Source organism: Macaca fascicularis, chromosome 15 (genome assembly GCF_037993035.2).
Source record: "Macaca fascicularis isolate 582-1 chromosome 15, T2T-MFA8v1.1".
In the NCBI taxonomy this organism is placed as follows: Eukaryota; Metazoa; Chordata; class Mammalia; order Primates; family Cercopithecidae; genus Macaca; species Macaca fascicularis.
The window spans coordinates 118,018,493-118,042,560 of NC_088389.1; the positions used below are offsets into that span (position 1 = coordinate 118,018,493).

General features: G+C 46.2%; 1 protein-coding gene and 2 long non-coding RNA genes across 9 annotated transcripts in view; 2 read left to right on the forward strand and 1 right to left on the reverse strand.

Annotated features, from left to right (window-relative positions):
* Nucleotides 1-24,068, forward strand: part of DAPK1 (death associated protein kinase 1) — a 210,960-nt gene that overhangs the window by 92,580 nt on the left and 94,312 nt on the right. For all 7 annotated transcript variants that reach the window (XM_074017761.1, XM_074017760.1, XM_074017763.1 and 4 more), the window contains one exon: nt 13,292-13,513. In XM_074017761.1, coding sequence (XP_073873862.1) covers nt 13,292-13,513 — 222 coding nt within the window. The remainder of the gene's footprint in view (nt 1-13,291; nt 13,514-24,068) is intronic.
* On the forward strand, nt 1,321-8,021 carry LOC123569086 (uncharacterized). The gene is made up of 2 exons (XR_006692611.3): nt 1,321-1,585; nt 2,137-8,021. It is a non-coding gene; the product is annotated as an uncharacterized lncRNA (long non-coding RNA).
* Nucleotides 12,936-15,061, reverse strand: LOC141408682 (uncharacterized). Its single transcript, XR_012424838.1, has 2 exons — nt 13,159-15,061; nt 12,936-13,012 (listed from the first exon to the last, which is right to left on the reverse strand). It is a non-coding gene; the product is annotated as an uncharacterized lncRNA (long non-coding RNA).

The window sequence follows — 24,068 nt, forward strand, 5'->3', positions numbered from 1 at the left end:
GGAAATTAAAATTTAAACTCAACAAACCAGTTCTTCTAGTATTCATGTTACTTGTTTGCGGTTCTCATTGTAGTGACTAGCGATGTATCTCATGTCTAACAAATGATGAAGTAGCTGGAAAAATGAGTTCTATTATTGTGCGTTCACGCACCCATTAAGTGGAAAGTAAGCTCCAGATTTTGATTTATTAAGATTGTACAGCTTTGTAGCCAGCCTCTTCTGCTCAGAGCTTGCCTCCACCATGAAAGCCGCCTCTTCACCTGGAAGTCCAGTTGCCTTCCTTTCTGGAGGCATTGCAGAGCCCTGTGGAAGTCAGTACCCTGGAGGAGAAAGTCTGAACAGGGGGCCTGTGGTGATACACGTGTAACTAGAGGCATCCCTGCTTCCCTGGTAGACCGTCCTCCACTCCAGGGCCATTGCCACCATTTCCTTTAGGCCTCATTATGCTGAGCATGGTGGATTCTTTAAACAGGCCAGGCTGTCTGGCCTCAGTGTTTCCATATCACTGCAGACAAGCACAGCCTCTTGATCCAAGCGACAAGACCATGTTGACCCCCAGCTGTGCAGGGCCCACGGCCACCCATGTTGGGGAGGGGTATAGAGCTCCTTACCGCCGGCCCACTGCAGACGATAAGGAGGAAACCCAGCGAGAGGAAGGGCTTCCCACCCAACCCCAGCATGGGCTGTAGGAGAGGTAATTCCCCCTTCTCGCCCACCAGTGGACTTCCCATTTCACCCATTTCCTGGCCAGGGGATTACGTTTCCATCCACAAAGCTTCTAAAACCCCGCAATGATGATGATGACTTCATGTCCCATAGAAGTCATATTCCACACTCTTTTGGAAGCAGCGCTCCATGGACAGGTCGTCGGGTTTACAATCCCTGCTTCAGGAGATACCACCTCCAAACCTCATTCACACAAATTGTATTTTATTTTGTTTAGTGTTTGACCTGAGACTTAATTAGTGACACGTTCTCTTCAAAAGTGGCACTTCCAAGAGTTAAGGCCATCAGTCTCTTCACTCTCCTGGCCGTGGTGGATACAGTCTTGCCCTGGCTCTCACAGTAAGCCGCGTGCTTGCTCGGATCGGGCCGTGGGGGTGAGGTCAGCCTCGTGGCTGGTTTCCAGGGAGTTCTGCTTCCATTGAGCGAATACTCAGGCTTCCCGGGAGCTCCGGTTTCTCTTTAACTTATCATCTTTCAGTTTTATCTGAGTGGCTGTCACTTCAGGTAACTCCAGCAGTGCCTTTCCCTGCCAGCCTCTTCTTGCCTGCCCTGAAGTGACCCTGTGGTCCCCTCCCCATTTTCTCCTGCCCCTAGACTTCCTCCACGAGGTGAGTCCCCACTTGGTTCAGAGCCAAGGTGACAGATCTGTAGACATCCTGGGAAATGGCTTGGCCTAGAGCACTGTGAAAAGGATTCTTCTTTGCCGGGCTGACAACCGGGGACACCCACTCACTGCCTCCCTGAGACCTGGGCCTGTGACTGTTGCAATCCCAGCCACGAAAGACCCCAAAGAAGCTTGGCTACCCTCAGTTGTATTCAGTCTCCAGAGCAGGACAGACCTGTGAATGGCGTCTCCCAAGTACGTTGGCCACCCAACTGCACTAAATGTCACGTAGTGCCAGGCATATTTGAATTTCTGCCAAGACACTGAGGCCAGTTCGGAGCAGACTTCCCGGTATAAGGTGGAGCTAATTCTTCCAATGACAGCATGACAGAGGGTTCCAAACCTACCCTTTAAAAACATGCAGACGAATAGTATCTTAACTTAAATCAAGAGGAGAAACTATGAAAATATTTAGACATCTTTCTTTGTTCACTTCCTCTCATGCTCCAGAACTGAGCAGGGTGAATATTGGAGGGGAGGATCTCACAATTCGTATTTCAGTCTGGGCAGTTTTGTAGAGTATCTGCATGGTAATGACCTATGTCATCAGACTACCAAGCTCTGTCCTTTCTCTTTCCCTTTAGCTAGTTCTTACCCGTCTCGAATCTTAGCACCCTGAATACATCTGACTTTCTTCCTGTTCTTTTGGCCACAGAATAAGGAACTTAGCTTAACTTTTTATTTGTCTTCTCTTTCCCCATGACATTATATGAACCTTCTGCCTTCTTTTTCAATTTTTTTTTCAGCCAAGAGCAGCTTGCCAAGTTGAGAACAAATCATTCCTTATGGTCCAGTTAACTTTGACTCACTGGCTGAAAGGGGATTACATGACAAAGTCAAGATGATCAAATGATGGGATTGGCCCAAGGCAATAGCATGGTGAAGTCAAAGTGATCAAACAAGGAGCGGACCCTTCTGAGTCTCAACCAGAATCATTGGAGAGCCAGGGGGCTCAGCTAGGGTCTTGGGGCAGGAAGCTCTGATCTCCAGTCATCCAATGTGGTCAGCATTCATTGAAATGGAACATCCAATCCTGGCATAACAGTAATCTGTAGCTACCCTTTCTGTATAAGGGCGTTTTAGTTTCCTTAAAACTGGACTCAAAGTTCAGCTATGATTCCGATGTAGGGTTTAGTATATTTGGAGAAAATGTATGCAGTGTTGTTGTTTATTTTATTTGTCTGATCCACCAGAGGCCCTGTTTAGATTGTATCAAATTATGCTTTCCCAACACTTATTCCTTCCTTTCCCTTGTGGCTTTACAGACAAAAACAAACAGCAAGCAGCAGGCAGGTGTTCTGTGTTAGGTCCTAGGGATGGTGCTGAGAAAAGCGGGTGTAGTTCACATATCCTTTAGCTGGAGCCAGGGCCCCTGCTCACTCTGCACACCGCCCACTGGGCAGTTGAAAGTCTGTTGCACTGACATGTCTTGTTAGTAAATTCCTGACGTCGTGGACCATATGGGAAGCAGGTAGGATTCACTAGGGCAGTGAGTCCCAAAAAGTGAAGGAACTGGGCCTAGAGGAAGGCAGTGGTACATCTCTAGGCTCAGGACTCTGCTCTAAGGAGTCTGCCAGGCTCTGGGCTCCTTCCTGTCACCACCATGCTCTTCCTCGGAGGTAGCTGTCATGGCCAGTATTTACTGTGCTGTCCATACCCAGTCCATCTGCTCTCAGTTGCCACCCAAACTACCCAGCCCCACTGCCTGCCTGAAATAAAAGAAAAACTCCAAATCCTTTGCCAGTTTCAAGTGGTGAAGAGGGCTGAATCCATCATAGATTTGCCTGTGGCCTCTAAGCAGCCCTTTCACCAGTAGCCAGAAGGAGGCAGAGGAAACACCAGGCCTGAGGAGGTGGGTGGCCTCCTCTCCCAGGCCTGACTCAGTTGGTCCCCACTCTTCTAATGGGTCAGTCCCAGGAAGGTCTGAATCCACCTGGGCACCTCCCACCTCCAGCTCTGTGCTTGGCTCTTCCAGCCCATGAAGGAGCAGGCACTGTGATTGGCATCCTGCCTTAGGGAATAATCTGAAAGTGTTGAAAATGCAAAGGAAACAGTGAATGCAGAGTCCACTTCCAGGCACCTTCCCGTTTACCTGGGAGAGAGGACCAAAGCACACCTTCCCAAGAAAACTGGACTTCAAATGCTTCGTAACCAAAAATGCGTAAGGAAGGAAAAAAGTTTCGTGGTTAACATCAACCCCAAACCATGTGAAATGCCGAATGCTGTTGCCCCTCGTGGAAAGGGCCGTGTTGACTGAGTCCTGCATGTAGCACCCTGTTGTGACTTTGTTTACCTACCTTTGCTTCAACTTGCTTGGCCTTGACACCGTTTCTCCAAGCAGCATCTCTTTATATGAGCTCCAAAGACCCACTTTGGGAAATACTCTTCTAGATGGATCTTGGACCTTCCTCCTGCAAAGAGGTATCATAGGGACAAGGGGGAGTGAACGAAGGCACCCCCTGCTATCTTTCTAATCTCCCCTCCGTTTAATCCTCAACTGCTCTGATTTGCAAATTTCTTAATGATAAAGAGGTATCTTGAGCTACCTGACACTCAGCATATTTGGTTTCTGTGTTCCGACTTGCAATACCAAACCAGTGCGTGGAGCCCGACCCACGCTGGCCCTGGTTCCTCGGTTATGCCACCTTCTTCTCTGCAGTCTTCCAGGGGACTTTGTCCTTGGGAGGATGCTTTCGCCAAGGGACCCACCTCTCCTCTGCTCTCCTTGGCCCATTGTGCTGTTCGCCCTTCTCTTTCTGCATCTCATTCCTACCTCTGCGTGTTGTTCTGGTTCCCAGGGTGACGGACTGCTGTTTATCCCCTCGGTAAACTCCACTTTTCTCTGTTGGTGCCGTGGCAACCTGAGCCAGTTGCTCTACAAATCACAGCCTATTTAACCGAGCCCTTGTATTAGTTTAAAATAGTTTTTGGAGGGTTGTACTTTTTTTCATGATAATAATTTTTTTTTAAATCACCTGCTTTGCTTTTTTTCGATGAAAAGTATTGCTTTCCTCTGTCTTGTACCTTCTCAAAGGGCAGAAAGAGAACAACTCCAAGTGTGGCCTACATTCCAAGGGAATTGTGTACCACTTGGTGCTGAAGTACTGAGTTCCCATACAGGGTTTGCCTTTGTCCTGTGCTGAAATCCGTGAACCTGTTGGGGTTAAGATCAAAGAAGGGGTTCCCGCTGAAGCTGCTTCCTGAAGAGTGTTTCCTCTTCACACACGTTCTGCTAAAGGTGAAGTCAGTATAGGTACGCGCTGGGCATTCAGACTAGGCAGGAGGAAGATTAGGGAGCCATATTTACTGGATCGTGTGTAGCATGTGGGATTTGTGTGTTTCCCAGGGTGGAGATCTGCTTCACTGCAGAGACTGGGGAAGGTAAAGTTGGAGGCCAGCAACAAGCCCTGCCCAGCCAGAGCACTGAAGGCATCTCAGTGAGGGTCTTTGGGTTTTGTTGTTTGTGTTGAGGTCCTTCCTAAATGATGCAGAATTTTCCTTGAAAGGTGGGAAATTGTTGCCATGATGAGAAGCAGAGAAGTTGAAAAGTGAGTCCATGCGTGCTGATGGGATGAGAGGGCCCGTTTTTCTGAGCCTGGGACGGGGCCTGCGTTCAGGGTGGCCTGGACAGCCTCACTCCCTTCCCGTGCTCTCCTGTGAGGCTGCTTGTGACCTAGTCACCTTCTGTGTCAAGTCCTTCCTCTGCATGACCTCTGGGGTGATCTGTTAAACCCACCATCCCAGATTCTTGAGTGCTGTTCTGCCGACCCACTGCTGCGTAACAACCCACTCCAAAACGTGGTAGCTGAAAATAACAGTTGATGATGATCTCTTAACTCTCATGCTTCTGTGGGCTGCCCGGACCCAGCTTAGAGGGTTTTGCCTGGGTCTCTCAGGTGGTCACATTGAGAGGTTGGCTAGACCTATAGCCATCTGAAGACGTGATGGCCCAGATGTCCATGACAGCTCACGCACGTGCCTCGCCTCTCACAGCTGCTGTCAGCTCAGCTGGAGCTGCGGGCGGAAGCGTCTGCACACGGCCTCTCCATACAGCCCGGGCTTCTCCCAGCATGCTGGTTGGCTTCCAAGAGGAAGCTCCTAAGAACTCAGGCAGAAGTTCCAGGATCACTTCTGCCACATTCTGTGTGTTAGGCAAGTCACTGGTGCCTGCTCAGATTCAAGGGTGAGAGACTGGAGGGTCACACTCAAGAGAGCTTGTGGGATAGAAAGACGGCTGAGTCCGTCTTTGGAAGATGCTGTCTACTCCCCATCACCTACCTCCAGCTGAAAGCCTCAGCATCTAAGCAAAGCTGCAGGGGCCTTTGAGGACCAAAGGGGGCAAACCAAATACGTCTCCATCCGAAATGAAAATAGCTTTGTTGAGTTCCAACGGGAGAATGAAATGTAGAGACTTAACATTTAGATTTCAAACTTGTTGCACAGAAAAATGTCAAGGGGAAGTTTGGTGCTGCTTTTCAGCTCCTGAAATCCTGTCTTCTTGGCTTCTCTGAGAAGTTCACGAAGCTTAGACAACTTGGTAATTTTCATCCTTTCCGCGTGCTTGATGTGTTTAGAGACAGCAGTGTGCGCTCACATGCATGGCCGCATTTCATGTTGTCATCATCCTTGCACAGATGGGAAACTGAGGCTCGGAGAGGCCTCCTGCTTTCTCAAGTTATTGGCGGAGCTGGGGCTGACGTCGCTTCATCTGCACAGGGCCCTGTTTGTGTGTCTGGCCCGACACCTCCCTGCCACTCCTCTCTTCCTCTAGAAATATGAAGTAGGCTCTTTCATGCCTTCCTGCCTTGCCTCTGTCACGCTGTTCCTCCTCTAGGAAACCCTGTCCCTACACACACACCTTCCTCCACTCCTGACTCACGCTCAGCCTTCAGGCACAGCCTAGGAGGCCAGCTTGGGCAGGGGTCTCCTAACTGCACCCTCTGCAACAGCAAGAGTCCTCTTTTCTCCTCTTCCCACAGCGAAGTATTTCATGCTTGTCTCTCCCCTAGTCTGGACCCTCAGGGTCTTGTCTCCTGCTGTAAATGTGAATTATTATCAGATGTTAACTCATCCTCGAGAAATCGTTTCTGTTCCTCACCCCTTACCTACAACCTGTAATTCTAATATTCTGGCAGACTTCAAGCTGCCCTGCTACTCTGGCAGCAAAAGTCTTCTACAAAAATAGATCACCCATAAACCACCACCGAAGCCAAGCCAGGGATTTGATACGAGTTCAAAAGTAGAAATTATTTTGTGTTAATGAGAAACCATATTGCAAAGACTTGGGAAGAGCGGAAAGATGGAACGTATCAGCTGTTAGATTTAAACCAGATCTGTTTCCAGCGTTAATGTAGGGAATTCATCGTAATACTAGTTACCATAAATAATTTTTAATTGGCATATGTATTGGTTAGATGCATATTTAAAGTAAAAACATGAAAAAGGAGATGCTGTTTTCGTCACTTGTTTTTGGATCTGCACCCACCTGCTCCGGGTGAGAACTTGTTCCGATGGTATGTCTGGATCAGGACCAGCAATGAAAAGGTTAGACCCTGGGTGTGGCACCAGCTCATGCGGCAGACATCAATTGTCATGTCCAGTCAGATTATGCTTTTTCCTTGCATTCTGAATGTTACATCTTCTCTGACATTGTATGTCCACACCTTCGTTCTCCCATGTGAACAGAGCCTCCCACAAATTATAAATAAAGTTGACAGTAAGAACTGACTGGATTAAACAAAAGGTAAACAGGTTTCTTTTTAAGGCACCAGGAACTGTAGAAGACCTACAGAAATAGGAATGCTGCCATCCTTGTGCCTTGACCTTGAGAATCAACTTGGGTTTCTTTCTGATTGTTACTAGAATGCTTCCTGAATGCACAAACATGGTGTACTTTTATTGCATGGCACCTCAGAGCATCTTAAAGATTTTAATTAATTAAAACACCTTGTGAGTCTTCAATTGAGAAGAGAAGGCAACATGACCCAAACAGATTTAACCACAAACCCCTGCCCTTTGCTGTCCCCTCACAAAGCACTTTCCTAGAGTGATGCTGGAGTCTGTCTGTAACTTCACAGTGAGATGACTTGTATGACAAGCATAAAGTGTACAAGGTCCACACAGTGGTGGGGCTCAGAACCTGGAGCTTTGGAGGCAAATACACTTGAGTTTGAGTTCATTTCTCAGTTATGCAGCTTACTGACTCAGTGATTTGGGACAGTCTTTAAAAATCTCCCTGAGACCTGATTTTCTCATTGGTCAGAAGAGTTGATGATGTGTATCTCATAGAGTTGTGATTATTAATAAAGTAATACGTGTAAAGAGCCTTGCATGTAATCCTGGTTACAGTTTCTTCAGTGACTGCAGAGGTAGTAGTCAGATTAGATATATTAGTGAGTCAGAGAAATTAGATGTCAGCCTGTTCTTTATGAAGCTTGCTCCTTTTAGCCATGCATTTCCTCTGTTTAATAAAATTGGTGATTACATTTGAATCAAGTTTTTGAATATAAAACTCATTAAAGGAAGAATGTGTCTCATTATCTTTGTATGTATCTGACCATGAGTAGTTAATAAATGTTTATTACATTTAGTGGAAAGTTTTTAATATTAAAATTAATTTGACATCTGTATCTAATGCAACAGACTGTTTTGTCAGTTATTAAATGATGGAGAATGTTAGTGCATTTTTTGGGGAAAAAAAAAGGTTGGCGTATAGTTGACTTTCATTATGTGTGAGAGTTGTTCTCTAGAAATTCACTGCAAACACCAAACCATTGCTCCTAGGAGAAACCCAGGGTTACCTTCCTGTGAGTCTCTGGTCAAATCATTTTTGTCATTTTTGCATAACCTTGTTTTATGTGTGTTTCTGTTTAAAGACATCATACACACAACACACACACACACACACACACACACACACACGATTCATTAACATTGAACTCATGGCTAACAGCACATTGCGCATGCCTGAATGAAGCTTATCTAACACACAGTCTCTCCCTGAGCCACATCACAGCTTTGTTGTGCTTAGAAACACTAGACAGCACCACACTACTATACTTGGGGGTCATTGTATACAGTGAAATTACCAATAAAAAATGTGACACTAAACGGACTGCAGAAAGCACACTTGTTTATAGTGTGAGAGCCAAAGCAAGAAGGCAGCTGTTTGACTTCAGCTAGAAACGTGTGCAGCCGCCTCTCCAATTTTCCACAATCCTCTCCAATTTTCCACGATCCGTGCATGTCCACAAGTGACTGTGAAAGTGCCAGAAATATTGACTTGGAGGTTACAAATAAATTTTATGCCTGGTGCAGTGACTCATGCCTGTAATTCCCCCACTTTGGGTGGCTGAGGTGGGAGGACTGCTTTGAGCCCGAGAGTTCGAGACCAGCCTAGGCAACAGAGCAAGACTCCATCTCTGCAGGAAAAAAAAACAAAACACAAAACAAAACAAAACAAAAAAACAACAACAAAAAAAAGAAAATTAGCTGGGTGTGGTGATATGCTCCTGTAGTTCCAGCTGCTCGGGAGGCCAAGGTGGGAGGATTGCTCGAGCTTGGGAGGTCGAGGATGCAGTGAGCTGTGATTGCACCACCACACTCCAGCCTGCACAACAGATCGAGACCCTGTCTCAAGAAAAGAAAAAAAAAGTTGCTAAGTAGGTGAAAAAGCAAGTACAGAATCCATGAATAATAAGGATCACTTATACTGCTTTATCAAAATTAAATGTCATAGCATACAAAGAATTTCTGTTTTCCAGTAAAGAGCTACTTCCCCCCATCCATTGAACAGCCCTAGCTATAGTAATGGTAATTAATGAATAATGCAGCCAACCGTATCATTGTTGATTACTGACTGGCCTCAGTGCGTGGGTGTGAGGAGGGGGCAGAAGGGACAAGCGCCCCCAGCGTGGTTGCGGCAGTAGTCTTGCTGCTTTGTGTGCTGTGGCTTTGCTCCCTGGTCTGTGTGAACTCACCCTTGAATCTGGATCACGGTATTCCTCTGCGGGCACACGATTTAGGAATCCTTACCAGCAAAGTAGACACACAAGCTGTTTTTTTTTAAGTTGTTGTTGTCTTTGGGGAGGCAGAGGATGGGTGAAGAGGAGCTGTCCCCCAAAGGAGTCCCGATCCAGGGAGGAAAGCGGGTCCAGGCCCAGCTGCCCAGGAAGGAAGGGATCAGAGCAGCAGTTCACCAACAGTCCAACTCGAATTAGACCCACAAAGCAAATGACTGGTTAGGGAAGAGTTGCTCCTCCAGGAGTCTGTCCTCACAGTTTGCCGACTGCCTGAGGAGACTGCGCTATGGAAATGCCTGACAGGCTTACTCAGCACACACAAAGGCCCCCAAAGGCCCCCAGGTGGGCCTGGCTGCTGGCACTTCGGCTCAGCTTGTGACTCTGAGCTCCCAAGGCCAGGGCCAGCCTGCCTGAGCAGTTATAAGTGACAACACACCCACTGAGTGGGGACGGGCAGCAAAAGGAGGAAGGGAGTGAGGATTTAGCAATAGTTGTCCACGTTGTTATCACAGTACAGCCCTGTTGTGGGCTCTTTTTTTTTTTTTTTTTTTTGTACCATGAGGGCTCTTTTCTCTCTGGCGGTCATGAGAGGTAGGTACTTGGGGGGTAATACTGCATCACTGCGAGACGGAGGCAACAGTGTGCTGATGAAAATAACTCCAGTTGTCACAGATTAATAACAGCTAAAAGTTACTGAAGACTCCCCATGGTCAGGGGCTGTTATAAACACTTCATGCGTATTGGCTCATTTCATCCTTTTCCCTCTAAGCAGGCACTTATTATGCCCACTCTACAGATAAGAAAACTGAGGCCTAGAGTGGCTAAGTCCTAAATAAACCCTGGGTTACACTGCTGGCTCCTAGCCACTACACAATTCTGTTGAACTGTTATGCAGAACCCTTGGTCTACCTCCTCGGGCTCGCAGGGTTAGAGATTCAGGCATCGGCCGCGGCATATGTGCATTGTGCATGGACTGTGTGAAGTAGGTCTGCACCCAGGGCCTCAGGAGATGTGAAGATGAGCCTGGCAGCCCTTTGTCCTCCAGGCGTCGGCAGTCTGGGAGGGTGGGAAAGGCAAGAATGGGCAGAAAACAGCAGGTTCCCCTGAGGGATATGGGGGGCTCTTTGGACTCAGGGATATGGCAGATTGGAGGAAAGGGAATAGATTGTTAGGGGTATCAGGGAAGAATAGGAAATGGTATCTTAAAAGAGGTGACATTGCAATAGGTCTAGAACAAGTTTCTCAAGCTCATTCTAGACCCTCATTTTACTCTTTGCAGTCAGAGTTAGCCAGTACCCCAGCATCCACATAGAGCCTTCCTACCCACCAGCCCGTATCCCCTCCTCACCAGCCAGCACTTTTTGTGTGGGGACCCTGCAGTGTGAGTGAGGGATCCATTGTCAGGTGAGAGAGTAAATTCCCCAGGTTTCGCTATAAACTAAGGCGCCACAGTTCACCTGGGCATGAGCGCACATGACATTCAGCACCTGCCTTCATCCTGCCATCAGGGCTAACCTGACTTTACTTACCATCTTCCCATAAATAAAATGGAGAAACTTCCAATATAGAACATTTGGAGGTGAAAACACATGTGGAAGAGTCTTTGTATCCAGGCTTGCATTGAAATTCTTTGTGACTCTCCTGTCAGGAGGATTTTCCTTTTTCTTCCCCCTCTCCCCCACCCGAGACGGAGTCTTGCTCTGTCACCCAAGCTGGAGTGCAGTGGCACGATCTCAGCTCACTGCAAGCTCCACCTCCCAGGTTTAAGCAATTCTCCTGCCTCAGCCTCCTGAGTAGCTGGTCTCGAACTCCTGACCTTGTGATCCACCCACCTCGGCCTCCCAAAGTGGTTTTTTTTTCTCTCTCTGTCTCTCTGTTTCTCTCTCTCTCTTGACTTTTTGGTTTTGAATTTTAAAGCACCATGATTGAAACTACTGAGTCTGCCTTGAGTTGTAACTCTGAGACAAGTTGCTATGGCCATGTGTGAGATATGAATGGGCCCAGCCTCTGAACTGTCAGCTGCTTGTTGGTTGGCTGGGCTGGGCTAGGTCTCCTTCTCCTGGGTCCTTTTGAATCTGCCTGGTGGGGACACAATAATATCTTTGTAAGGAGGAGCCTGGACTCTAAAGGAAGCAGCTGACTGTGTTTCGAATTCAGGCTGTTTCCCCTCTTCTCTCCATATGCCCCATCTCTCCACCCTCCACCCCACAGTAGACAGAAGGTTTTTACTCCTCAGAGAAATTGGATTTTGGTTGTAATAAAGTCATTACATAGACCCCATAACTGTTTAAGGTAGCGAGTTCACAGGCAGTCGGTGCTGGCATTCCAGTGTGATTTATTCTTCAGCTTCTCAGCTATCCTGCTGCAGGGGGAAAGCGGGTGTTAACAGCCTGCCATGCAAAAAAATTGACACGGCTATAAAGATCATCCTTTTCTCTGCGTGTCTTCTTCACTGGCCTCCTACTGCTAAAGTAAATGAGTAATATTTTAAAGTATCCATTCTTTAACATCAAAATATTATCCTTAATTTGCTTTTCTCTCTGGCTTTTGTCTTCATGTGAGGATAAAGCCAGCTAAAAATACCTGTGATAATTCTTTACATAGCAGTACTCCAGCAGGTGCCAAGAAACATACAGATCCTGCGATGGACAGATCAACCCTTCCTTGGGCACTAGGGAAGAAGAAAGGGCACCAGCATGGGTCCAGGAGGGTCTTTGCATTGCGTTCCACTGACTATCAGCGGGTACCTCTCACCATCTCACCCACTTACTGCCTACCCCTTATTATTTTGAGTCAAGTTCTGTTATTACAGTCTTTAATATATGGGAAAGGGAATCTGGTTATTTGCTGTGGCATTTAGGGTGCTTTCCTCTGCAGGAAGTAGAAAACCCATCAAACTGATTTGAGCCATAAAAGGAATTTATTGGCTTATGTCGCTGAAACATCACAGGCAGATGGTTTCAGGCCAGGGCTGATCCAGCGACTCCAAGGTGTCACTGCAGACCTGGTTTCTTCCCTTTTACTGGCTCTGCCTCTGCAGTGGTTGTCTTCAAACTAAGAGTGACTCTCCTCATGGTCCCAAGATTGTTGGCAGCGGCTTTTGGGGGTTCTGTCACACTCAAAAGAGAAAAGAGTCTCAGAAAACCTGTGTCTCTGCATCCTCTAAAGGGTCTTACTTAGGTCACATGCCTGTCATTGTGACCAGGAGAATGGAGTGGACTGATTGGCTCAGCCTAGGTCACATGATCCATATTTACAGTTAGGGGTGGAATCGGCTTCCCCAGAACCACAAAGATCCCTGGGTAGAAATACTTTGAGAAGGGAGGAGAGGGGAGATAATGCCAGAGAGTGACCAACATCCGTCACTTAATTGTGAACAAAATAATAGACCTTTTTCTGTTTGTGTATTTAAATTGGTTAATATTGGTGCTAGAAATATGTTGTTGAAGGCGGGGCTTCTTTTTTTTTTTTTTTTTTTTTTTTTTTTACCAATTCCCTGGTCTCAATCCCTTGTTTTCCAGGCTCAGAGACTAGACATGCAGGAAAAGAGCTTGCTGGAAGTGAGGTCAGATCACAGAGCTCCTTGCTGCTGTCCTAGGACCTGAAGTGGGAGGGAAGGAGGAAAGGACAAATGGAAACATGGTCACTCTTTCAATAAAATATACTTTAAGAGTTTATATTCCTTGCAGCATTGTTTATAAAGAAACATGCTTAGTGAAACTGAATGATGATAAGAAACATCCCTACCTAATTTGTTACTTTTCCACAATTTGAACTTTCCTATTCACAGTTCTCTTGTCCCCTCTGCACCATGCCACGTCCTCATTCAAATCCTGTTTTTTTAATGAACGATAAAGAATCCTCCATCTTCTCTTTTCAGTGGACAGTTTGCAGTTGTGAAGAAATGCCGTGAGAAAAGCACTGGCCTCCAGTATGCCGCCAAATTCATCAAGAAAAGGAGGACTAAGTCCAGCCGGCGGGGCGTGAGCCGTGAGGACATCGAGCGGGAGGTCAGCATCCTGAAGGAGATCCAGCACCCCAATGTCATCACCCTGCACGAAGTCTATGAGAACAAGACAGACGTCATTCTGATCTTGGAACTGTGAGTGCTGCCTGGGCCAGGCTGGGCGGGAGAGAGTGTGGTGGGCGGGAGGGAGTGTGGTGGGCGTCAGCCACAGCTTCGTTCCAGCCGGACCACGCCACAGAGAGCCCAAGAGATGGATCAGGAATTGGTTCTCCTGTACAGGGTGTGTGAGAGCCATGCTGCCTGACCTGAAACCCAGCTGCAGGGATCTAGAACAAACTCAAAAGAGCAGCTCCCATCACTGTGGTTTCACCCAGTTTGCAAGAGGGTCTCCCAGTCTTGGGGTTCACCACTTTCTGGGGTTCATCTTTGTCATGAGCACATCTATATTCTGAGTTTCCCGTTAAGCTTCAAACATATGTCCTTCTTCCCTCTCTATTCCTGTCCTCTCTCTTTTTTTCTGCCTTTCTTCCTCTGTTCTATTTATCTCTTCCCCCCATCTCTTCCCCCTCCCTCTATCTTAAACGCATGAACCCCATTTTTAACTGCTGAATCCATCAACACTAATTATATGAATAGGTAAAACTGAGCCAGAATCACTCAAATAGGACTTGTTTTTAAAGCAAGTTGCTGATTTTCTCAGGCAAGCCATGCCCATCAGATGTTATTATGGGAAACTGATTGCGGCGGGTGTGGTGTTTCTCATCTCCCTCTCCCACCCCTCCGGTCCCCAGCTTCCTGCCTGCTGTGCCGAGTGGGGCCCCACTCCCTGTGGCTGAGTCCAGCAGCACATGCTGGTGGGAGAGGACAGGAAGCCAGCTTGGGGCGCACATCTGTCTGTCTCCGGGCTTTTGGGATGGAGGCGAGATGTGAGTGCCTTGAGGGAGGAGGGACGGATGGAACCAAAGAAGATTTGAGGACAAACCCATCCTCGGTGGCTCTTAGTGATGACAGACTCCATCCATTGAATGCAGCCTCTTGAATTCAGATTTGCCCTTTTACCCATCCAACAGTCCTCTTCTTTGCGATCCAATGGCCTCCTTCTTTGCAGACACCTCAGGTATAAGAAGAAATTTTTAAGACCACAGGAGAAGGTTGGCAGAATTGCCAGGCCAGCTCCCAGGCACCACCCTGCAGGTACATCGACTTTGCAGTCCCAGGTGCCTGCAGTCCCCGCAGCATCTTGTCTCACCACTGGGATTTGGGCACATTTCTGTATGAGTCTTAGCCACAAATTTCTTAACCATAAAATGGGGTTAATAATATCTCAGAAGGTTTATGGGGAGATAAATGATATAAGAATTTTTAAATACCTAACACTGTGCTGCCTTGTAGATGAGATTAATATGTTCCCTCCCTCCTTCCTTCCTTCCTTCCTTCTTTCCTTCCTTCCTTCCTTCCTTCCTTCCTTCCTTCCTTCCTTCCTTCTTTCCTCCCTCCCTTTTCTCCTTTCCTCCCTTCCTCTCTCCTTCCTTCTTCCCTTCCTCCCCTCTTCCAAATCATCATTTCTCAATCTTGGCACAAGTGACATTTGGGACTGAATCACTCTTCCTTCAGGCTGTCCTAAACATTGTAGAATGTTTAGCAGCATCTCTGGCTTCTACCTACTGGATGCCAGTGGCACTCTTCCCCCATGTTGTGACAACTAAAAATATGTCCAGACATTGCCACATGTACCCTGAGGGCAAAATCTCCTGCTTCCCCCTGTGCCCCCACACCCTCGCAACTGAGAACTCTGGCTTTAAAGGAAGAACAGAGCTTTAAGGGGCCAGTAGATTAAGGACTTGCTTGGGGTACAGCAGAGGAAAAGGGACAGATCATGGTATAATCCTCACTGTGGCTTTATATGGCTCCTGGGAGGCAGCAGCCTGGAGTGAAGATGGGGGCTGGGGAACCAGACAGAACTGGGATCAAAATCCAGGGCAAATCCTTTCTTGTCTTTAAGCCTACATTTCCTGCCTTAAGACAGTGAATACAAAGTGCCTGGAAAAAGAAACATAACAAATCACAACTATTCTGCCTTTTCAAATAATTCCCAGGTTGCGCCCAGTGACTCAAGAATGTCACTTATCCTCATTTCATACTAAAATATTTGAGCAATGCCTATGAGTCACTGACCCTCTTGTGCCTGTCGGCATGTACATATTGCGCCTTCAACTTCTGTTGACTGACCCCAATTCACAGATAGTTCCCATTAGGTGCATTTACCCTAGCCTAAATTGGGTGGCATACAATTATTTTTTTACCATTTGATTATGTAAAATTTTTATTTATAATAGAGCAAATATTGGAGGAGAGTTGTGTCATTCTATGAAAGTTAACACATGTAAATCATGTAACCAGCACTCTAATTGGGACTCAGAACAGTTCTCATACCCCTAAATACTCCAGTACTCCTTGTATTAATACTACCCCGTCACGCCTACCCTCTGCCACCTAACGCCTGCATGCCCTGAGCTGGTCTTCCTCACTGTTTGTATTAGTCCATTGTCACACTGCTATAAAGGCAGACCCGAGACTGGGTAATTTATGAAGAAAAGAGGTTTAATTGACTCATGGTTCTGCAGGCTGTACAGGAAGCATGGCCGGGGAGGCTCAGGAAACTTACAATGATGGCAGAAGGTAAAGGGAAAGCAAGCACCATCTTCACATGGCCGACAGGAGGAAGAGAGAGAGAAGGAGGAAGTGCTACACACTTTCAGACAACCAGATCTCCTGAGAACTCTATCAGGAGATCAGCAAGGGGGAAGTTCACCCCCATGATTCATTCACCTTCCACCAGGCGCCTCTTCCGATATCAGGAATTATAATCTGGCATGAGATTTGGGTGGAGACACAGAGCCAAACCATATCACTATTGTTTTGTCATTTTGAAAATGTCCAGTGAATAGACTTGTACAGTATACAAGTGTTTGAAACTAGCTGCTTTCACTTGGCATAATGCATTGGAGATCTGTGTATGAAGAGTGTGTCCATTTTTATTACTGACTGGTATTTCATTGTATGGATTTTTTATAATCCATTCACCCATTTGGGTTGTTTCTAGTATTTGATAATCATGAGTAAAACTGCTACAAACATTCGCATCCAGACTTGTGCGTGAGCGTAGGTTTTCATTTCTCTTCAGTAAATACCTAGAGGTCTTGGGATTGCTGGGTCGTATAGTAAACGTGTGTTCAACTTTATGAGAAACTGCCAAGCTGTCTTCTAAAGTGAGCAGACTGTTTTACGGTTCCTGCAGCAATGGATGAAAATTCCAGTTGCTCCACCAGCGGGGCTCTCTACTGTTTTCAATTGTAGGCTTTCTAACAGTTGCATCTTGGCATACAGCTTTACATTGTTAACTGCATGATGACCCTAAATGAAAGCTGAGCGAGCTCACTGGGAACAGCTTTTAGATAGAGTGAGCGGGAAGGCCCTTAGGAGCTGGCTGCTTGCTTCACAGGGCTAGACAGGTCCCTGGTTGTTTGCTCTTCATAAATTCTAGTGTCCCCTGGGAGCTGACTGTCTTTGCCTCTCCACTACCCAAGCATCTGAGGGGTTGTGATACTTCCCTTCATGACATGCTTCCAGTCAACATGACTGGACCATGAGGAGCCCAGATATTTGGTCAGAATAATAATTACGTCTGTGAGGATGTTTTCGGGTGAGATTAGCATTTGAATCGGTAGACTGAATGAACAGAACACACTCCTGAGTGTGGGTGGCTGCATCCGATCACTGGGAGGCTCGAATAGAACAGAAAGGTTGACCCTGAGTAGGAGACCATTTTTCCTGCCTAACATGACTTTGAACTGGGACACCAGCTTTTCCTTGCCTTTGGACTTAAACTGAAGCAGCAGCAGTTCCTGCGTCTTGAGCCTGCTGGCTTGGGCTGGAACTGCACCATCAGCTCTCCTGAGTCGCCAGCTTGCCGACTCACCTTGCAGATTTGGGGACCTGCCAGCTTCCATAATAATGTGAGCAAATTTCTATATATGCGTATGATGCGTAGGATGCGTATGCACAGTACGACGTGTGTTTCTCCGGAGAACCCTGATAATACAGTAGCACTAAGTACCTAAGAACAGAAAGTGCGTCTTGGAAGTCTGTCCCATTTTTTATATATTTGCATTACCTTGAAGAGGTGTGTTGTAAGTTTTTTTCTTTTTGCTATACTTGTTTTGGAGATTATATTTTATAATTTTTGATAGACTATTGAAGATATTAAATCTGTCCAGGAGAAACAGTCATCTTTGCCTTGGAGAAAATTACCATCCTAAATTCTAATGTCTTTAACAGCAGCTTTAGTCATCAGTGATAGATTCCATTTCCACTTTTCTTTCTTAAGAATGCTGAAGTACGGCGGTGGTTAAGGAGAGAATCAAAATGAAGAACTTGTTCGGAATATAACCCCAGGAGGTAATAGTGGCTGTTGGTCTGAATCTTCTGGCTCAGTAATTTTTGAGGTTTTGGATTTACTGCTTTGACATGAGCTCCACGGCAAGTCAAACTTCCTCTGAGGGTTACTGATGAAGCGAGTCCCCTTGTTGAAGCCTGGTGCCTGTCTCTACCTAGATATATGTGAGTTCTCTCCTCCAGACTCCAGGCCTATCCTTCCCACTGAAATAAACATCCCAAACTACGCCTTCACTTGATATTTCATGAACCACTGCCACTGACCCAAAAAGGTGTCTTCTCTGTCCTTTGTACAGAAACTATTTGGGATCTGCATTAAAGGTGCGCTTATCAAATCCCAGTCCAGGAGCTGCCCTTTAACATTTTTGCAAGCCTGAAAGTAGCTTTAAAGTCATGTGTTTTTCCCCCACCTGCTTCACTGGAGAATCATTTCACAGAGGATCTGTCATTGCAGCTCAGCATAGCATACATCTGAAGGAGGCAAATGTGATTTCTTAGAATCACGATTTCAGATTTCATGTCTTCCATGTCCCATTGTTCTCTAATGAAGTCGTGCCGATACCAGAATTTCTTCTTACCGTGTTGCGGCTCACCCACACGTCGTCACATGGGCAAGCCACTACAGAACTTTTATCTCCAGTGCTTGGATCGTTTCATAACTTGCCTTGTTATCTGGTGAAGGGTGAAGCCAAACTCACAGAACTTAAAAGTCGATGCTATTTCTAAAGTTTGTGGCATTGTTCATCAGCAGCCCTGGCTTCTAGCTTGCCATTCCTAAACTGGCTGCTCAGAAACAGCCAAGTATTTTGGTCTGTGGATAGTTATGCCTTTTTCTGTCTAGATGTCCTCTGCCCAGCCATTGTTCAAACCCAAGTGCCCTTAGGGGATAGGCATACAATGTCAATGAGGATGGTTGGCCTCCATGAAGCCTCAGTGTCAGGGACGCCAGCTGTGGAGACTGTGGCCCACTGGAGCACTGAGGCCCCACCCTGAAGGGACAGCCACCAATCAGTTGATTGTTGTTGTGTGTAATTTTGGATTCAGTGTTGTCAGCTCTTCCAGTTTATTCAGGAAAAGTCTGTAATCTAGATTTTTTAATATTGGCAGTCAATTCATAGTATTCATGAACAGACAAAATAAAGCATCTGAAGATTGTGTGTCTTGCACAGACTTCCAAATTCTAGTCTGTTTTATGTAAGCAATAAGTTGATTGCTACTATAGGAGAAGTAACATGAGAAAGACTGCCTCAAGGGGTTAGTGATTCTATGGAAAGGGCAGGTTGCACACTTAGCATTATAAAATGATTTTTTTATATATATACAGTTTAATTTAAAACAGTGGCTCTTAAACTTTAGCACGCATCAGAATTGCCTGAAGAGCTTGTCTGACTATTTGGCAAGCGTCCAGAGTTTTGTATTCAGTGGGTTTGGGGTGGGACCTAGGCGTTTGCGTTTTTATTTAATTTTATTTTTCGTAGAAATGGGGTGTCCCTGTTACCCAGGCTGGCCTCAAGCTCCTGCACTCAAGCGCTTCTCTCTCCTCAGCCTCCTGATTAGGTGGGACTGGGGCGTGAGCCACTGGGCCCAGCTTAGAATTGACTTTTTGGTTTTTTTCTTGAGACAGGGTCTCATTCTGTCACCCAGGCTGAAATGCAGTGGCACATTCATAGCTCACTGCAGCCTTGAACTCCTGGGCTTGAGTGATTCTCCCACTTCTGCCTCCTGAGTAGCTGGGATTACAGGTGTGTGGCACCACACTCAGCTATTTTTTATTTTTTGTAGCTTCAGAGTGTTACTTTGTTGCCCAGGCTGGTCTCGACCTCCTGGGCTTATGCAGTCCTCTCACCTTGGCCTCCCAAGTTGCTGGAATTACAGGTGTGAGCCACAGCGCCTGGCCAGAATTTCCATTTTTAACAGATTCCCAGGTGATGAGGATGCTGCTGGTCTGGGTTCGTCTTTTGAGAGGCTGTGCTCCCCACAAAGGATATGTTGCCGTGCTATGTCCCGGTCTTAGTTCATTTTGGGTTTTGCAATAACAAGACCACAGACTGGGTAATTTATAGAGAAAATAAGTTTATGTCTTACCGTGCTGGAGGCAGGAAGTCCATTCGGCTGCGTCTGATGTGGGTCTTCTTACTGCGTCATACATAACATGGCAAAAGAGATCGCGTGGCAAGAGAGGGCAAGAGCCCACTCCCAGAGGCCCTTTTTTAAAGGTGCTAAACCCACCCGTGAAGGTGCAGGAGCCCTTATGGCCTAAATTGCTTCTTGAAGTCCCCTCCTCTCAACGCTCTTACAATGGCAATTAAATCTCCACTTGAGTTTTGAAGAGGACAAACATTCAAACCATAGCATCCCAGTGTCTCAGAACTTGACCTTTTTGGAAATGAGATCGTTTTAGATGTAATTAATTAAGATGAGGTCATACTAGAGTAGCATAGAGAACCTAATCTGATAGGACTGGTGTCCTTATAAGGCCCTGTGGAGACAGAGGAGTGGAGTGAAGCATCTACAAGCCAAGGAACCTGCCAGAAACTAGGACTGAGGCATGGAGCAGATTCATCCTCAGATCCCTTAGAAGGAACCAGCCCTGCCAACTTTCTGAGTTAGGACTGCCAGCCCCCAGAACTATGTGGTAACAAGTTGTTGTTTTAAACCACCCCATTTGTGGTCCTTTGTTAGGGCAGGCCTAGGAAACTAACACAGAGGCACTAGTTAACAGAAACTAGATGTCCTGGACTGGGAGCCTACTCACATGTTAATCTAAAATTCTATTAGCAAGTTAGAAACAAAACAAAACATAATGCCTAATTATGGTAATGCCATCAGGTAACTGCAAAATGATGAAATACGTACATCTTACTCCCTGCAGATAGCCTGAGCAGAGAAGGATTGGAGAGGGGTGGGGGTTTGGAGTCTAACATAAGATAAGGGAGAAATGGACATCACCAGCTTCTGGCCTGCTTCAGGATGGTCACCCGAGTAGCTCCGGATCACATGTCTGAAAGGTTACCATGTTAAGAATTGTAAAGTGAAAGTGCTAAGATGTCCGAGTAAGTATTAGCATAGCGGATTGTTCCAGGGAAATCAAGCCAGTTCAGTTCTCCAATCCTATATTTCTCCCCTTATTTGTTCTGCTTCCATTTCGAAGCACATCTTTAAAACAGAGTAACCCCATTTAGCTTTCTCTCTCTTTCAAGTGACAGGAAATTCCATTTAATTAGTGCAGTCTGCTGTGGTTGTGGCCAAGTGCAGGGCATGGAATGAATAATGCATTTCTTATATTTAAAAAGGTAAATTTTACTGAAGTTTTTAATCATGGTAAAACAACATACAGTTTACCATCTTAACCATTTTTAAGTGCACAGTACAGCAGTGTTAATTATATGCATATGGTTGCGCAACAGATTTCTAGAGCCTTTTCATCTTGCAAAACTGAAATCCTGTTTGCCTATTGAACAACTCTTCTTTTTAGCTCTGTCTTTTACTTTGGCTAAGTTAATAATTTCTGGAATTCAGTTTGCCTATCACAAACAACTGCCAAGTTGTATTCAAACATTTGTGCAGTATTAGGTCGCTTTTTGTAGGATCACGGTTCAGTTGGCTCACTCTGTCTTGCATAACCAAACTGAGCTGCTAAATAATCAGAATACAAATACAACTTTGTTTTTCATTGTATGTCAGCGTGGTGCATGTATGTAGACGAACACATGGTGCCTTGGTCAGCAAGATCAGAATCACAAGAGCCTTTCAGGAAACACATGCAGTGATTAAAGTGATAGTTTCAAAGGATCTTAAAAGTGGCAAAAATGGTACAGAGCTGAATGCGGTGGTCGGGACTTAGGGAAGCTGATAAATGGAGTGTGTGGTGCAGAGCCCTTCCGTCTCCTATCTCTGCTTCTCTCGGGGCGCTCACGAACCACAGTAGCACACACTCAGACTTCCTCAGTGCCTTCTTTTGCTGCCACATTTGTTCTCTCTTTTCTGAGCTCGAGCCAGCTCTTTTGACTTTTTGAACTTTTGTCTTTATTCACAAAGGTAATTTCAAGAGCTCTTGTGGGTTCCACTTCTGGCACCCCGCTCCTCAGATATCTACTATTAGGCAAGAGCAGAGAAGTAAAGTGCATTTGGCAGCAGTCTCTGCCTTTCAAAGCGGAGCTAAATCATGTCAAATAGGTTATTTTCCATCCAGGCATTCTCTTGAGAAAGAAAGCCCTGGTGTGTCTTCCCCCACACTCTCACTTCTTGCCAGTTCAGTTGAAAAGTGTTCCCTTGATGTTATTAAATAGGTATTTTCACTCACTGAAGTGGATTATTTGATTTCTGCATGGTCTTAAGAAAAACTGAGACAATAGGCATCTTAAAAACAAAGCCCGCGTGGTATCTGTGAGCTCGTAGATCTGTGGTTTTTAGGATATAGTCATAATTTTAGTATCTGCCGTGATGTTCTCCATGCTGATTACATGAGCTGTAAGTAATATTTGGAATCTCTGCTCATCTCTGCTTAAGACCCATGATCGTGGTTAATTTGGGAAACTGAGGCAATGCTGCTTAGGAACCGCCACAGCTCCAGGCAGGTAACTATTCTTAGACTCCTTCCCAGGGACCAGACTCTCTTGCACCACTCTCTGGGGTGGTGCAGATCCTGCAAATTGTTCATACTTCCTCTTAGAAACCCTCCCCGATCTCATATCTTCTTCCTGTTTTGGCCAACCGCTTCCCCAACCTGCACATCAAGCGGGTGTAATGGAAGAGAACTTTGTGGAATTGTGGCTTTAGCTGTCCCCTCACATGGACTGGTTTTGCCTCTTGCCCAGTTCCCTCTCCTCACTGCCCCAGTATCTTCCCCATCCTCGTCATGGTCTCCCCAGCACTGTGGCTGCCACCATCCTGGCCGGGCAGCTCCCTCTCTCCACCCAGAGCCAAGTCCCTTCCAGGCCCCGGGGCTGCCCGCTTGGTGGTCAGGCTCCACTCAAACCTTCCGTTTGACTTTCCTCCACTCTGGTCATACGGAGTCCACATCCAGGTCTCACTGTGCCCAGAATTCTGGGATGGTGACTAGGGTGATGATTGGAGATAGGCAGCCAGGGATGGTTCGTCTCCAGCTGGTACTCCAAGACAGAGAGTGCCTAGGCCGCAAGTCCTGGGAGCATTGCCTTATTAGATCAATATCTGCAAGCAGGTCAGTGGCAGTCTTCCCAGGACATCCTTGAGCCCTTCAGAGTATCCCCTTCTGCCTCATGCCTTACAAAATGTGGTTTCACAAGCAAATACTTCCAAGAACAACCTTATACTGATTTTTTCTCCTAATTTGTATTTCCAGATAACCAAGTATTACCTCATCTTCTTCTATTTAACAACTCTTTTTTTCCCCTGTGTGTAACTTGTTTTTAATATTGTCAAAATTACTGCGATGCAAATGAGGAACATCAGGGCTCTAGCGAGAGCGCTGGGAATATGTGCTTGTTCCATGTTGAAATGTCAGTTTCATTTCCAGCCTCTGAATGAAGGCAGTGACTGAGCATGGCTACCGTGAGAAGCAAACACTATTCAGTTAACAAAGTTACATAGAAATGGACTGAAGGACCTGGTCTTCCCTGGATGACAGAAGTGTTATTGACATTTCCCCTAATATTTTGATAGGAAAATTCAAGTAGAGTTGATAATTTCGAAAAGGTAGGGTAGAACGTTCACTACTTTTAAGGCACTTGCACTTAGGCTGGGTCTTCCCAAACTGCCTGAAGAGAGGATATGGTTAAATGACTGAGTGGCTTTCCTTGGAGGAAAAGGGAAACTGCACTTCTCTTTACCTTTCTGAGTCAGCCACGGTGGACGCCTCCCTGAAGTGATCTGATTTCATCCTTGCATGCAACTCCAGGAGAGTGGCATTACCACCCTGCAGATAAGGAACGCTGTGCCCCCTCTGTCCACATACAGGTCACAGGAGCAGGTGGAGAGATGCTCATTCTCAGACAGTAGCCTCCTGGGAGGGAATTCTTTTGTTTGAGTTTTCCAAGCCCTAGAATTCTGCTAAGCCACTGTAGGATGTTGCCTGCAAGGCCCCATTTTCTGTGGGCTGGTTGGCCAGCTTTACTCTTCCTTCTTGAGAGTGACTCTCACATTCCGGTGGTTCTGGAGACACATTTGCTCCTCCTCCATTTGAAAGCAGTGATTTAGAAGCTTTTGAAAGCCAACCTGGCCTTCGAGCGCCCCTCACGTTTCTGCTTCCTTCCCT